The sequence below is a fragment of the Oryctolagus cuniculus genome, chromosome 19, assembly GCF_051225735.1.
Source record: "Oryctolagus cuniculus isolate XC-2025 breed Fujian yellow rabbit chromosome 19, ASM5122573v1, whole genome shotgun sequence".
In the NCBI taxonomy this organism is placed as follows: Eukaryota; Metazoa; Chordata; class Mammalia; order Lagomorpha; family Leporidae; genus Oryctolagus; species Oryctolagus cuniculus.
This window is the reverse complement of record NC_142885.1, coordinates 55,115,315-55,131,785: the sequence shown is the minus strand read 5'-3', so window position 1 is coordinate 55,131,785 and position 16,471 is coordinate 55,115,315. Positions and strand designations below refer to the sequence as shown.

Here is a 16,471-nt window from a genome sequence, read left to right as displayed (position 1 = left end):
GCCACTGGTTTATTCCCCAATTGCCCACAACAACCAGGGCTGCACCAAGCTGAAACCAAGAGGCTGGTACTCTGTCTGGGTCTTCCATGTGGGTTATAGGAGCCCACGTACTTGAGCCTTCATTTGGTGTCTTCCAGGAAACATTAATAGGAAACTGGCTGGCACCGCGGCTCAATGGGCTAATCCTCCACCTGTGGCACCGGCACCCCAGCCAGATTCTGTCCCAGTTGCCCCTCTTCCAGTCCAGCTCTCTGCTATGCCCCGGGAGTGCAGTGGATGATGGCCCAAGTCCTTGGGCCCTGCACCTGCATGGGAGACCAGGAGAAGCACCTGGCTCCTGGCTTTGGATCAGTGAACCACCATTCCAATATAGGATGCAGGCATTGCAAGCCAAGTGGTGGCCTGATCCACTACACCACAACACCTGCACCAGAGGTGTCTTTCTTTAAATACTGTTTTTTTTAATCTTTTTAAAAATATTTATTTATTTATTTATTTATTTTAACTTTTATTTAATGAATATAAATTTCCAAAGTACAGAATATTGATTACAATGGCTTCCCCCCCCCATAAGGTCCCTCCAACCCGCAACCCTCCCCTTATCCACTCCCTCTCCCCTTCCATTCACATCAAGATTCATTTTCGATTCTCTTTATATACAGAAGATCAGTTTAGCATACATTAAGTAAAGATTTCAACAGTTTGCTCCCACACAGAAACATAAAGTGAAAAATACTGTTTGAGTACTAGTTATAGCATTAAATCTCAATGTACAGCACACTAAGGACAAAGATCCTACATGAGGAGTAAGTGCACAGTGACTCCTGTTGTTGACTTAACAAATTGACACTCTTGTTTATGGCATCAGTAATCACCCTAGGCTCTTGTCATGAGCTGCCAAGGCTATGGAAGCCCCCTGAGTTCACCGACTCTGATCATATTTAGACAAGGTCATAGTCAAAGTGGAAGTTCTCTCCTCCCTTCAGAGAAAGGTACCTCCTTCTTTGATGACCCGTTCTTTCCACTGGGATCTCACTCGCGGAGATCTTTCATTTAGGTCATTTTTTTTTTTTTTTGCCAAAATGTTTTGGCTTTCCATGCCTGAAATAGTCTCATGGGCTTCTCTGCCAGATCCGCATGCCTTAAGGGCTGATTCTGAGGCCAGAGTGCTGTTTAGGACATCTGCCATTCTATGGGTCTGCTGTGTAATCTCACTTCCCATGTTGGATCATTCTCTCCCTTTTTTATTCTATCAGCTAGTATTTGCAGACACTAGTCTTATTTATGTGATCCCTTTGGTTCTTAGTCCTATCATTATGATCAATTGTGAACAGAAATTGATCACTGGGACTAGTGAGATGGCATTGGTACATGCCACCTTGATGGGATTGAATCGGAATCCCCTGCTATGTTTCTAACTCTACCGTTTGAGGTGAGTCAGCTTGAGCATGTGCCGAATTGCACATCTCTTCCTCTGTTATTCCCACTCTTATATTTAACAGTGATCACTTTTCAGTTAAGTGTCAGCACTTAAGAATAATTGTGTATTGATTACAGTATTCAACCAAAAGTATTAAGTAGAACAAACAAAAAAAATACTAAGAGGGATAACATATTAAGTTGCTCATCAACAGTCAGGGTGAGGGCTGATCAAGTCACCATTTCTCATAGTGTTCATTTCACTTTAACAGGTTTCCTTTTTGGTGCTCAGTTAGTTGTCACTTATCAGGGAGAACAAGTGGTATTTGTCCCTTTGGGATTGGCTTATTTCACTCAGCATAATGTTTTCCAAATTCCTAACAGGGATCATTTTTCAGTTAAAATTTAAACACCTAAGAATAATTGTGTGTTAATTACAGAGTTCAACCAATGGTACTAGAACAAAAAAAATACTAAAATGGATAAAGTATTACATTGTACATCAACCATCGGGACAAGAGCTGATCAAGTAACTGTTTCTCATAGTGTCCACTTCACTTCAACAAGTTTCCCCTTTGGTGCTCAGTTAGTTGTCAACGATAAGGGAAAACATATGATATTTGTCCCTTTGGGACTGGCTCAATTCACTCAGCATGATGTTTTCCAAATTCCTCCATCTTGTTGCAAATGACCGGGTTTCGTTGTTTTTGACTGCTGTATAGTATTCGATAGAGTACATGTCCCATAATTTCTTTATCCAGTCTACTGTTGATGGGCATTTGGGTTGGTTCCAGGTCTTAGCTATTGTGAATTGAGCTGCAATATACATTAAGGTGCAGACAGCTTGTTTGTTTGTCAATTTAATTTCCTTTGGGTAAATTCCAAGGAGTGGGATGGCTGGGTTGAATGGTAGGGTTATCTTCAGGTTTCTGAGGAATCTCCAGACTGACTTCCATAGTGGCTTAACCAATTTGCACTCCCACCAACAGTGGTTAGTGTCCCTTTTTCCCTACATCCTCTCCAGCATCTATTGTTGGTAGATTTCTGAATGTGAGCCATTCTAACTGGGGTGAGGTGAAACCTCATTGTGGTTTTGATTTGCATTTCCCTGATTGCTAGTCATCTTGAACATTTTTTCATGTGTCTGTTGGCCCTTTGGATTTCCTCTTTTGAAAAATGTCTATTGAGGTCCTTGGCCCATCTCTTAAGTGGGTTGTTTGTTTTGATGATGTGGAGTTTCTTGATTTCTTTGTAGATTCTGGTTATCAACCCTTTATCTGTTGCATAGTTTGCAAATATTTTTTCCCAACTGTTGGCTGCCTCCTCACTTTCCTGACTGTTTCTTTTGAAGTACAGAAACTTCTCAATTTCATGCAATCCCAATAGTTAATTTTGGCTTTGACTGCCTGTGATTCTGCATCTTTTCCAAGAAGTCATTGCCGGTACCTATATCTTGCAGGGTTTTTCCAATGCTATCTAATAATTTGATGGTGTCAGGTCGTAGATTTAAGTCTTTAATCCATGTTGAGTGAATTTTTGTGTAAGGTGAACGGTAGGGGTCTTGCTTCATGATTCTGCACATCGAAATCCAATTTTCCTAGCACCATTTATCGAATAGACTGTCCTTACTCCAGGGATTGGTTTTGGATACTTGATCAAATATAAGTTGGCTGTAGATGTTTGGATTGATTTCTGGTGTTTCTATTCTGTTCCATTGGTCTATCCATCTGTTTCTGTACCAGTACCATGCTGTTTTGATTACAACTGCCCTGTAGTATGTCCTGAAATCTGGTATTGTGATGCCTCCGGCTTTGTTTTTGTTGTACAAGATTGCTTTAGCTATTCGAGGTCTCCTGTGTCTCCATATGAATTTCAGCATTATTGTTTCCAGATCTGAGAAGAAGGTATTAAGTATCTTGATTGGTATTGCATTGAATCTATAAATTACTATTGGGAGAATGGACATTTTGATGATATTGATTCTTCCAATCCATGAGCATGGAAGATTTTTCCATTTCTTGGTATCTTCTTCCATTTCTTTCTTTAAGATTTTGTAATTTTCATTGTAGAGATCCTGAACGTCCTTCGTTAAATTTATTCCAAGGTATTTGATTGTTTTTGTAGCTATTGTGAATGGGATTGATCTTAGAAGTTCTTCCTCAGCCATGGCATTGCCTGTGTATACAAAGGCTGTTGATTTTTGTGCATTGATTTTATACCCTGCTACTTTGCCAAAATCTTCTATGAGTTCTAATAATCTCTTAGTAGAGTTCTTTGGGTCCCCTAAATAAAGAATCATATCATCTGAAAAGAGGGATAGTTTGAGTTCTTCCTTCCCAATTTGTATCCCTTTAATTTCTTTTTCTTGCCTAATGGCTCTGGCTAGAACTTCCAGAACTCTATTGAATAGCAGTGGTGAGAGTGGACATCCCTGTCTGGTACCAGATCTCAGTGGAAATGCTTCCAACTTTTCCTCATTCAATAGGATGTTGGCTGTGGGTTTTTCATAGATTGCTTTGATTGTATTGAAGAATGTTCCTTCCATACCCAATTTACTTAGAGTTTTCATCATGAAAGGGTGTTGTATTTTATCAAATGCTTTCTCGGCGTCTATTGAGATAATCATATGGTTTTTCTTCTGCAGTCTGTTAATGTGGTGTATCACATTGATTGTTTTGCACACATTAAACCATCCCTGCGTACCAGGGATAAATCCCACTTGGTCTGGGTGGATGATCTTTCTGATGTGTTGTTGCATTCTATTGGCCAGAATTGTATTGAGGATTTTTGCATCTATGTTCATCAGGGATATTGGTCTGTAATTCTCTTTCAATGCTGCATCTTTTTCCGGCTTAGGAATTAAGGTGATGCTGGCTTCATAGAAAGAATTTGGGAGGACTCCCTTTTTTTCGATTGTTCTGAATAGTTTGAGAAGAATTGTAGTTAATTCTTTAAATGTCTGGTAGAATTCAGCAGTGAATCCATCTGGTCCTGGGCTTTTCTTTTTTGGGAGGGCCTTTATTACTGTTTCAATTTCTGTCTCAGTTATGGGTCTGTTTAGGTTTTCTATGTCTTCCTGGTTCAATTTAGGTAGGTTGCATGTGTCCAGGAATCTATCCATTTCTGATAGGTTTCCCTGTTTGCTGGCATACAAGTCCTTGTAGTAATTTCTGATGATTCTTTTTATTTCTGTGGTGTCTGTTGTTACATTCCCTTTTTCATCTCTGATTTTATTGATTTGGGTCTTTTCTCTTCTTTTTTTAGTTAGTTGGGCTAATGGGGTGTCAATTTTATTTTTCAAAAAACCAGCTCCTCGTTTGGCTGATTTTTTGTAATTTTTTTTTATTCAATCCTGTTGATTTCTTCTCTGATTTTAATTATTTCTCTTCTCCTACTAGATTTGGGTCTGGTTTGCTGCAGATTTTCTAGGTCCTGGAGATACATGGAAAGCTCATTTATTTGGTGCCTTTCCAATTTCTTGATGTAGGCACCTATTGATATGAACTTTCCTCTTAACACTGCTTTTGCTGTATCCCATAAGTTTTGGTATGTTGTGCTGTTATCCTCATTTACCTCCAGAAAATTTTTTATTTCTCTTTTAATTTCTTCTATGACCCTTTGTTCATTCAGGAGCATGTTGTTCAATCTCCATGTGTTTGCGTATGTTCTAGGGATTCCTGAGTTGCTAATTTCCAGCTTCATTCCACTGTGGTCTGAGAAGCTGCATGGTATGATTCTAATTCTTTTGAATTTGCTGAGACTTGCTTATGGCCTAGTATGTGGTCAATCCTAGAGAAGGTTCCATGTACTGCTGAGAAGAATGTAAATTCTTTATGTGTAGGATGAAAAGTTCTGTAGATATCTATTAGATCCATTTGAGCTGTAGTGTCGTTTAAATCTACTGTCTCCTTGTTGATCTTCTGTCCTGTTGATCTGTCTATTTCTGAGAGTGGAGTATTGAAGTCTCCCAGTACTATTGTATTGGAGTCTAAGTCTCCCTTTAAGTCCCTTAACAAATCTTTTAAATAAACCGGTGCCCTGTAATTAGGTGCATATACATTGATAATCATTATATCTTCCTGTTGAATTGATCCCTTAATCATTATATAGTGCCCCTCCTTGTCTCTCTTAACAGTTTTTGTGGTGAAGATTATGTTGTCTGATATTAAGATGGCTACGCCCGCTCTTTTTTCATTTCTGTTGGCCTGGTATATCTTTTTCCAGCCTTTTACTTTCAGTCTGTATGCATCTTTGTTGGAAAGATGTGTTTCTTGTAAGCATCAAATAGATGGGTTTTGTTCCTTAACTCCATCAGCCAATCAATGTCTTTTAACTGGAGATTTCAGGCCATTAATGTTCAATCTGACTATTGATAAGTGGTAACTTTGCCCTGCCATTTGCCAAAGATAAGTTCTAATATATGCTTTGAATTCCCTGTGATCTTTTGCTGTGAGGTTTCCTTCATTTACCTTCTTTCATATTGATGACAGTGTTTCTATGTTTTTGTGTGTAACACATCTTTAAGCATCTTTTGCAGGGCTGGACAAGTGGCGACAAATTCTTTCAATTTCTGTTTGCTGTGAAAGGTCTTTATTTCACCTTCATTCACAAATGAGAGCTTTGCAGGATATAATATTCTGGGCTGGCAGTTTTTCTCTCTTAGTACCTGGGCTATATCTCGCCATTCCCTCCTAGCTTGTAGGGTTTCTGATGAGAAGTCAGCTGTGAGTCTGATTGGAGATCCTCTTAGAGTAATCTGACGTTTCTCTCTTGCACATTTTAGGATCTTTTCTTTATGTTTCACTGTGGTGAGTTTAATTACAATGTGTCGTGGTGAGGATCTCTTTTGGTCATGTTTACTAGGAGTTCTATGAGCTTCCTGTACTAGGATGGCTCTGTCCTTCTCCAAACCTGGGAAAATTTCTGCTAGTATCTCACTATAAAGGCCTTCTAATCTTTTCTCCCTCTCCATGCCTTCAGGAACTCCTAGAACCTGAATGTTGGGTTTTTTAATAGTATCCTGTAGATTCCCGACAATATTTTTTAGATTTCTAATTTCCTCTTCTTTTCTTTGGTTTGACTGTATCCTTTCCTGTTCTCTGTCTTCTAAGTCTGATACTCTCTCTTCTGCTTCACCCATTCTGTTTTTAAGGCTCTCTAATGTCTTTGTCATTTTATCTATTGAATTCTTCATTTCTTTTTGATTTCTCGTCACTATCACAGTTTCATGTTCTACTAGTTGTTTCATTTCATTTTGATTCCTCCTTAATATTTCATTTTCGTAGAAGAGATTTTCTATCTTGTCCATTAAATATTTCTGTAGTTCAAGAATTTGTTTTTGAGAACTTTTTAATGTTCTTATCAATTTTTTGAGATCTGCTTCTTGCATTTCTTCTATCTCGTCATCTTTGTAATCTTGAATCGGGGTGTCTTTATCATTTCGGGGCATCGTAGTGTCTTCCTTGTTCTTGTTACCTCGGTTTCTGTGTTTGTTTGACACTGTGGAGATATTCTTTGGTTTCTTCGCTGTGGTGCTTTTTCTTGTTATACTATGACTCTAGATTAAGTGGACTGTCTGCTTTTGATGGATCTTTAGAGGCTGTGATGGGTATGGCCAGAGAGCTCTGTTTGGTTCTTCAGGGTTAAGGGTGTGCCAAAGTAACTCACCCAGATTGTTCTCTCGCTCGCTTGCTCTCTCTCTCTCTCTTTTTTTTTTTTTTTGACTCAGTTGGGAAGTAATTCCACACAGCTGAATGGAATTGAGGGTAGTTGATGTATGAAATCTGGCCCCTGTGGGTATTCATCTGCTCTACCCCTGGGACCACACAAAGAGTTTATGCAGCCCTCATTGTGGTCTCAAATTTCTCTGCAGTCTCGCACCGGGTTGCCAAGGTTACCGAGTTTGTGTACTTGGTGAGTTCTCTCGCCCCCCCTCATTTTTTAACAGTCTGAGTTCATTAGCTCCACACTTTCACTAGGTCCTAACCTCCTGTTATTTCTCCCCACCAGAGTCAGGTTTTTCTGCTTGGCTAATGGCGGGTACCACTTTACATATGTAAAATGGCACCTGCTCTTTGTCTTGCTCGGCTTTGTAAGGTGAGTGGAGAGAGAGGCTAGTGTCCGTGCCAGTTCCCCTTATTTATTCGTTTTTTTCTCTCCTCCAGTCAGCCTGGTGAACTTTCCCCAGTGGGGCTTCAGGCCTCATTCCCTCTAGGCTCTTTCTGCCTTTCCCCGCCAATGTCTCGGGTTACCAAGGTTTTTGTCTCACCTCCCCTTCCAGTGCTGGCGCGCAGACTCTGCGGCTGGGCTTCCATGCGGTAGTCAACCTTGCTCTCCCTGTAGGTTCTCCATGTCACATCCACTAGATCCGGAAGAGTTTCCTCTGCAGTTTTTTCCTGAGCCTTTTCCTGAGGCTACAGTAACTCCACTTTTTTTTTAACTTTTATTTAATGAATATAAATTTCCAAAGTACAGCTTATGGATTACAATGGCTTCCCCCCCATAACGTCCCTCCCACCCGCAATCCTCCCCTCTCCCACACCCTCTCCCCTTCCATTCACATCAAGATTCATTTTCGATTCTCTTTATATACAGAAGATCAGTTTAGCATACATTAAGTAAAGATTTCAACAGTTTGCTCCCACACAAACATAAAGTGAAAAATAATAGATGATTTTTTAAATGATGATGAAATCAGATCAGACCTATTGTCATGTTTAATCCCAGTGAGAGTCAAGTTGGGAATTAATAATTTCTTCTTTTTTTTTTTTTTTTTACAGAAGATCAGTTTAGTATACATTAAGTAAAGATTTCAACAGTTTGCACCCCCATAGAAACACAAAGCGAAATATACTGTTTGAGTACTCATTATAGCATTAAGTCTCAATGTACAGCACATTAAGGACAGAGATCCTACATGAGGAGTAAGTGCACAGTGACTCCTGTTGTTGACTTTACAAATTGACACTCCTGTCTATGGCATCAGTAATCTCCCTATGCACCAGTCATGAGTTTCCAAGGCTATGGAAGCCTTTTGAGTTCACCGACTCTTATCTTGTTTAGACAAGGTCATATTCAAAGTGGAGGTAGTAACTCCACTTTTATTAAACTATCTTTTCCCGGACTATCGGTGCGCGCCCTCACTACTCCGCCATCTTGGCTCCGCCCCAAGAATGCATATCGCTTTGAATTCTTTTTCTTGCTGTTTCTCCTCTCTCCTCTCTCCTCCTCTCTCCTCTTCTCTCCTCTTCTCTCCTCTTCTCTCCTCTTCTCTCCTCTCCTCTCCTCTCCTCTCCTCTCCTCTCCTCTCTCTCTTTCACACAAACACACACACACACGGGAATTTGATTATGGAGATTTCAGTAATTTAGATTCCTGTTGCCTGATTTTTGGATCTGACAAATCCTCTTTTCTGTTCTTCCCTTCTGTCCATTTTCTGTATTTTAGAAGTTCTCTCCACCTTTCTGCCCTTGCTATTGAAGCAAGGGGCTGATGAAATTCAGAGGTATTTTCCTCAGCTCTGTTGTCTTGGCCTGAGCTATCAAAATTCCACTGCAATGTTTTTCACAAGTTCTAGATTGCTCTGAGAGCATTTTTCTCTGCTATCCTATCCACCCCCACCTTCTGGTAGGCCAGTGAAGTGCACTAAATTAGTACAAAAAATATTTTGCAAAGATATATCAAAGATATATAAATAAAACTATTTTATGTGTTCTGTTTACTGGCGTATATCATGTACCCAATAAATATACATTTAACAAATATTAATATTGTTCTCTCAGATTTAAGTGTCAATAAAATGAGAAGTCAGATAATAGTGACTTGATCCTTTCTCTGCTCTATCTGGTTAAATGATCCAGATAATTATCAGTTCCTAAGAATTAATGAAATTATAAAAGATGTATTTACTAGGCTCATTAGAGTTGTAAGCAAATGACTTGTCTCATGCTGTATCTTCTGGCTCACTCAAGCAATAGGAAGCTAAGCATGCTCTCACAGGAATATGGGAAATCCAAAAATTGTTTTATGAATTCCTCTAAATGAATTTTCTCAGGTGTAGGATACCACATAGTCATGGTGAAGGAACCTCACTGTAATGTTGAAGAAGTCACAAAATTGATTCATTACTATGCACCAGCAGCCACAATGGAGAGCAATGTTGGAACTGAATTGTCATTTACTCTACCCAAAGAATATGCACACAGGTATGAATCTAAAGAGTACTAAGTGGTTGATTTTTAAATAGCCGGAAATCATGGTTGCTTTTCCTGGTTTCTTCTGACTTAGCAAGATTTATTTATTTAGTAAGATACAACTTCTTTCATAGCTGTCATTTGCACTGAAGAAAGAGATGCTGCTTAATGACTATAGCCATGGGTGTAGTATGTTGGTAGACTAAAAAGCACTTCTAGTGAGTAGATGAAGGGAAGTATTAAGAAAATGTAATCAGGGACCAGCATTGTGGCACAGCAACTTAAGCCACTTCTGGTGCCACCAGCATTCCATATGATCACCAGTTTGAGTCCTGGCTGTTCTACTTCCAATCCAGCTCCCTGCTAATGCACCTGGGAAGGCAACAGAAGATGACCTGAGTGCTTAGGCCCTTGCCACCCACGTGGGAGACCAGGATAGAGTATAGGTTCCTGGCTTCAGCCTGGCCCAGCCTCAACTCTTGTGGCCATTTGGAGCATGAACCTGAGGATAGAAGATCTCTCGATCTCTCTGTCTCTTTTTCTGCCTCCCCCCCCCCACCTCATATCTCTGCATTTCAAATAAATAAATCTTTTTAAAAATTTAATTAAAATAAGAGGACTTAAATGGTAACTCTTGGATTTAAGATGACAAGAACTCAGGAAATAGGCAGTAGAAATGCTCCAGTTAGCCCAGTTATCCATCAAAGGGAGTAAAAGAAGACATAACTCTACCTGTGATAATCATCCTAAAAAAGATCAGTGGCTTTTGGCCGTTAAGTTGCTGGCTCCTCTGCTTCAAACAGCTTCATGTTAAAGTGCACCCTGAGAGGCAGCAGGTACTTGTGTCAAGTACTTGTGTCAAGTACTTGTGTCCCTGACGCCACATGGGAGGCCCAGATGGAGAACTCTGACTCCTGGTTATGACTTGCCCTAACCTGGATTGTTTTGGGCATTTGGAGAATGAATCAGCAGATGGAAGATCTCTCTCTGTCTCTCTCATACTCACTCACTCACTCATTTTTGCTCTGCCTTTCAAATAAGTAACAAAACAACTTGAAAAAATGACCATAATTATCCAAGAATCAAGTAGACTGGGAAGCAATTTGTTAGTTTCTTTCTCTCCATTTGTTTAACCTTTCTGATTTACAAGAAGCATGAAATTATAAAAAGCAATTAAGTAAAGAATGATCTACATTTTATTAACTGGTAAGGGAAAATCAGTTTAGGTTAAAAGATAAAAATATGAAAGCCATCTAGTTTGGTGCCAGCTTTTTCTCTCCCTCTTCTACTTCTAGGTTTGAAACTCTGTTTACTGCCCTGGAAAAGAGACAGGAAAAGCTGGGTATTGCTAGCTTTGGTGCTTCAATCACTACTATGGAAGAAGTCTTCCTCAGGTGAGTGATAATATATAGAGAAAAGACAAACCTTGGGGGGAAAGGTCTACATCTCAGTTCCCTGTACACTCATGCAACTTTAATATTTCACATATTAGAAATGTAAGGGCTGGGGAGGAGGGGCGGATGGTGGGGTGACTTTGAGAATCACTGTTCTACCAAAGTTACCATATTGCCTCCAAACAATGATCCTGCCAGGCATGAGCAAACCAAGGAAGCTTCTGTGTTGGGAACTGCTATTCCCGGTCTCCAAACATCCTGGGATGAGTTTGAAATGAAAAGTTCATTGTTTTGTTGCTTTTTTGTTTTGTTTTGATGCAGGGTCAGTCACATGGAAAATGTACCAGAAGATATCCTAGCCATGCAGCCTCCCTCGCAGATGAGCCAACCCACAATGAACCAGAATAGGAATGCATCAGATGTCCAGGGGGTACATTCTCCCACACTGAATGAAAGCTCTATTAGGTTTAATACTGGGGTAAGCACCTGTACTGAAAAACCTGGTGTATATTTGTTTTGGATAAAGTGTATTTTGTTTTAATGTTTAACTGAAAGACATTTGGAGTTCTCAGCCACTGCAAGCACAACCAGAGGTGGAGTCTTTTGTGCCACACACTAACTTACATACGAATACAAAAGGGATAGGTTCTGGGTAATATGCTAAAATATAGAGCAAAAACAAACCTTGGAAGGAAAAGACCACATCAATTATTCTCAGTTCTTTTTTCTCTCTTATATTATTTTTCAAATTGATAGCCCAGACATTGTTTGGTTTATTGAAGCTAGAGTAAGGGTACTAGTGAGCCTAATTTTTTTTAAAAAGTCAAGCCTGTGTTTTTAAGATTCTGCAGTAGAAATTGTTACTACCTAACAGATCATTCCCTAAGCAGTAATGATCCTCAGCTTGGGTAGTCTCTTTGAGTTACCACATTTCTTTCATTGTCCTTCCAAATTATCTATTCCTTCTATAAACCATCCTAGTTAACTTGGTTATCAGGAATCTAAAGAAATTCATGTTGTTGAGATTTTAAGTGTTAAATCAAAAGCCAGACTTATAAGCATTTTATTTAATATCATATAGTAGGGGCCAGAGCTGTGGCATAGTGAGTAAGGCCACAGCCTGCAGTGCTGGCATCCCATATGGGCATATGGGCACCAGTTCAAGTCCTGGCTACTCCACTTCCGATCCAGCTCTCTGCTATGGCTTGGGAATGCAGTGGGAGATGGCCCAAGTCCTTGAGCCCCTGCACCCATGTGGGAGACCTGGAAGAAGCTCCTGGCTCCTGGCTTCAGATTGGCACAAATTGGGCTGTTGCAGCCATCTGAGGAGTGAACCAGCAGATGGAAGACCTCTCTCTCTCTCTCTCTCTCTGCCTCTGCCTCTCTGTAACTCAGCCTTTCAAATAAATAAATAAATAAATCTTATAAAAATTTCCAAAAAATCAAATAGCAGAAATTGGCAAACTTTAGGTAGATCCCACAAATGTTGAAGGTTTTGTGGGCCATATTGTCTCCATCACAGCTATTCAACTTTGTCATTGTATTATGAAAGCTACCATGACAATCCAGCAGTGAGTGGACATAGCTGTGTTCCAGTGAAACTCTGTTTACAAAAAATAATCCATAGCTTTTTCTCTCCTGCCTTATTCTGGCAAAAGATACTAGTGTGTTCTATCATCTGTGCTTCAGATTCCAAGTATGTATGTATATAAAGTTTATATGATTATACCATGTGTGTTTGTATCAGAAAATTTCAATGCATTCATCTTAATTAATTTCACCATGAATGATAAGTTTAGGTCTATGACTATCATCATGTTTTATTTCTCCCTTCTTTAGTGCTCCCTCTACTGCCAACAGTTTCGTGCCATGTTCTTAAAGAGAATAATGTTCAGTTGGCGCAATTGGAAACTGGTTTTGGTACAGGTACTGGGACTTGCAGCTTCCTTTGCCTTTCTGTTTGAGGTTGCTAACCCTTCAAATGCTGAAGAGAAGGCTAGAAAAATGGATTTGGGTGAATATGGTCAGACCATTGTGCCTTATTCTATTTCTGGAAATTCTGATTTGACTACAAATTTTTTAAAACTCCTTGAGAGTAAGCTAATATCTGAGAAACAAAAACTTAAAGAAGTGAAAGGTAAGATCCATTAAGAAAAAATAAAAATTAAAAAGGACTGCTGTTAGATAATCTGATTGTGCTACTTCCAAAGAAGGATCTTAACTATATTTGACTATTTGCTACATTTTTTTCTGCTAGTCATCAATATTCTAGAAGTAGTTAAGTGAATCAAGAAATGCCCTCTATAAGGCTACTAGCTGTAACAGTAAATTTTTAGTGGATGCATTTTGGTTGTGGATTAAATACAAGGCATTTGTTATTCCTTTCAAGTAAAAAGAGAGAGGGAGGGAATGAGGGAGGGAGGTAGAGAGAGAGAGAGAGAGAAAGAACCCATAGTGCCAATAGTTGCTGAGAAATTAAGCATGAATTAAGAAGAATTCTGGAAGACTTAGTGGACTAGTAACTAAGAACATTTATTTTTAAGATAGAAATAGTCATAGTTTGCATTGTCTAATTTGTTATTGAGTATTATTTTGTTGTGTTTTTTAGTAAAATATTTACCTGTATATCATTTAATTTGAAGTCATCATGTTTGTATATATTTTTACTACCCTCATTTAAATGAAGCACTAACATTTGAGTGAGTCAAATAATTTGTCTCACATCAATCATCTAGGAAATATAGAGACTTTTTTATTGCTTATTTGCAGAACTTTTTTTTAACTTTTATTTAATGAATATAGATTTCCAAAGTACAGCTTATGAACTACATTGGCTTCCCCCCACCCCCCAATGACTTCCCTCCCACCCGCAACCCTCCCCTTTCCCGCTCTCTCTCCCCTTCCATTCATATCACGATTCATTTTCAAATACTATATATACAGATGATCAGTTTAGTAAACATTAAGTAAAGATTTCAACAGTTTGCACCCACATAGAAACACAAAGTGAAAAATACTGTTTGAGTACTCGTTATAGCATTAAATCTCAATGTACAGCACATTAAGGACAGAGATCCTACATGAGGAGTGAGTGCACAGTGACTCCTGTTGTTGACTTTACAAATTGACACTCCTGTTTATGGCATCAGTAATCTCCCTATGCTCCAGTCATGAGTTTCCAAGGCTATGGAAGCCTTTTGAGTTCTCCGACTCTTATCTGAAATATAGAGACTTGAATTTAGCCTGATCTGCCTTGAATCCTCAAACTTAGAACTCACTGTACCACATTACCTCTCTGAAAAAAGTCTATTTTCTTTCAAGTATAATCGTTTCCTCACAGATACCATGTTCTTTCCTGTAATTGCCACCTGATGGACAGTGGTCCTTTAGGTTAGCAAACGCTCTACAGGAATAGCAAGTCTGCTTTGATTATTCTGTGTTCTTCAGGATGTGTTGTGAGGGGGTGAAAATGTATTTGGAAGTGTTGATTGCTCCTTAAAAACGAAATTCTGTTTAACAATCCACAAATAATTGATTAGCTGATAGCAAATAATTATCCCTATTCCTCCTGTCTTACAATAATAAGAGAGGAACACTTATTAAACCAACAATACATGTAAAGAGGTTCTCTGATTCATACAATGATTATTTTTGTAATACAGTACACTATTCACATTTAAAAATATAAAAATGATTAACTGAATATGTTCTGTTATACCAATAGTGAGACTAAAAACTTAATGGAACAATGTAATAGCCCCATCAATCTCTATTTTCAATTGAATGTTATCTTTCTGTTCATTAGCTAAAAATAATCTGAGCATAGAGATACGGTCTTTAGGCTCCAACAGACTAATTTTGCTTTAAGAAAATTTCGTGTAATTTCTAAGCTTTTCTTATTTTCTTAGCCAAAGAGCCTTTTATACTGCATACTACTAGTTTTATATGGTTTCCCTGTATTACAAATTTCATGCCTTTTTTACTTCTTAATCTTTAGTGTACAGAAAGGGCAAAAATTCTTTAGAAACTGCTCTTTCTCTTTGCCCAAACTATAGGAAAATGTTTTCCAATGAGGAAATACATGCCTACCTAATGTCTCATATCTAATTTTCTTAATTATAACTGGGAGGAACACTAGTAACTCTTTAATCATAGCCATGAAATAAGTTGATATGAGCTTTAGGAAGTAATATAGCACAATAATAACATAAAAATATTGTTTTCCTTTCCAAACAGAACTAAATGTTTCCTCATCTTCCATAATTTAGGTACATCCCTCTTTTATGCAGTTTATCACACTGTTACAATTGTGTATTTTTCATCTATCTCTCAAACTAGATTATAAGAAGCAAGGACTTCCTTTCTATCTCCAGCACCTTACTCAACTCCTGACACAAAATAAGCATAAAATCAAATATAATATCAAACTGAACTGAATGTGAGGGAAAGAGTAAATCCAGAATCAAATAAGTCACTAGGCTAGATGTCATCTAGCTCTCCTTGATATTTTTTAATCAACTCTCTTCCATTTCCCTTATCTACTCTTTACTTGTTTTTAATCTGCTTTGTATTATATATTGAAGTATTGATTTGATTTTTAATTCTGATATCAACATTTGGTAAATTCTCTCTACTATCTTGTGCACCTGTGAATTTCTTTCTGTTATCTGTGCTTTCTCTTGGTTCTGTTTCTTAGTATACCTATAATTTGTTAATTCAATGGCAAATATATCAATGAAAGTTATAAAAATTCTACATGAGTTTATCTTTTCCAGAGATTTTATTTAAGGTAGTTAAGATTGAGGGAAGATCTAAATCTAATCAGGAATCAAAGTGGTTTGAGGTTGTATTGAAAATACTTAAGAATTAGTCTATATGGGTATTTCAGTGAGCTCATGGATATGTGTAATTGAAAGATAAGTTTATTTTGATATAAAAATTTTGAAATCAATGCATTTTTTCACAATACTCATTTTTTCATGAACTCTTTGAATGTCTCTTGTACTTCTTCCTCACTACTATTAGGGTATACCACTCCAACAAAGTCCCTGTTGACAACTTGAAATTTTATTCAGGCATTCCTACCATTTATAAATCATATTAAAGCCTTAAAGAAAAAAAGAGTTGTAAAATGTTGGACTAACTTCAGTGCATTTTATTCTTCCCAAGGTCTTAGTCCTCAACTGTATATTGCTTTTCTAGAACTCTAATGCACTCAAGTAGGTTCTTTAAACATTTTTTAGTTTTCCTTGCTTTGTGGAGGAAGATTTTGTCAGCTCTAAGATAAGCAATCAGTGCTGTAAGTGAACTACTTAAAAATCCATGTAAGGCAGATAAGCAAGTTGAGAGATCTATTCTGTTTTCTCATTGCAATTGTAGTTTACATTATTACTATGAACTGAGATTTTCAAACTTAATGATGGATTAATGTACTTGAGGAGAATGGCAATTGTTTTAAGCAATCAT

At 38.1% G+C, this 16,471-nt stretch overlaps 1 protein-coding gene across 1 annotated transcript in view; it reads left to right on the top strand.

The window, feature by feature from the left end:
• Positions 1-16,471, top strand: part of LOC100353012 (phospholipid-transporting ATPase ABCA3) — a 123,591-nt gene that overhangs the window by 73,299 nt on the left and 33,821 nt on the right. Inside the window, exons 16-19 of the mRNA XM_017342510.4 lie at positions 9,473-9,623; positions 10,907-11,005; positions 11,327-11,483; positions 12,845-13,142. Coding sequence (XP_017197999.3) covers positions 9,473-9,623; positions 10,907-11,005; positions 11,327-11,483; positions 12,845-13,142 — 705 coding nt within the window. The remainder of the gene's footprint in view (positions 1-9,472; positions 9,624-10,906; positions 11,006-11,326; positions 11,484-12,844; positions 13,143-16,471) is intronic.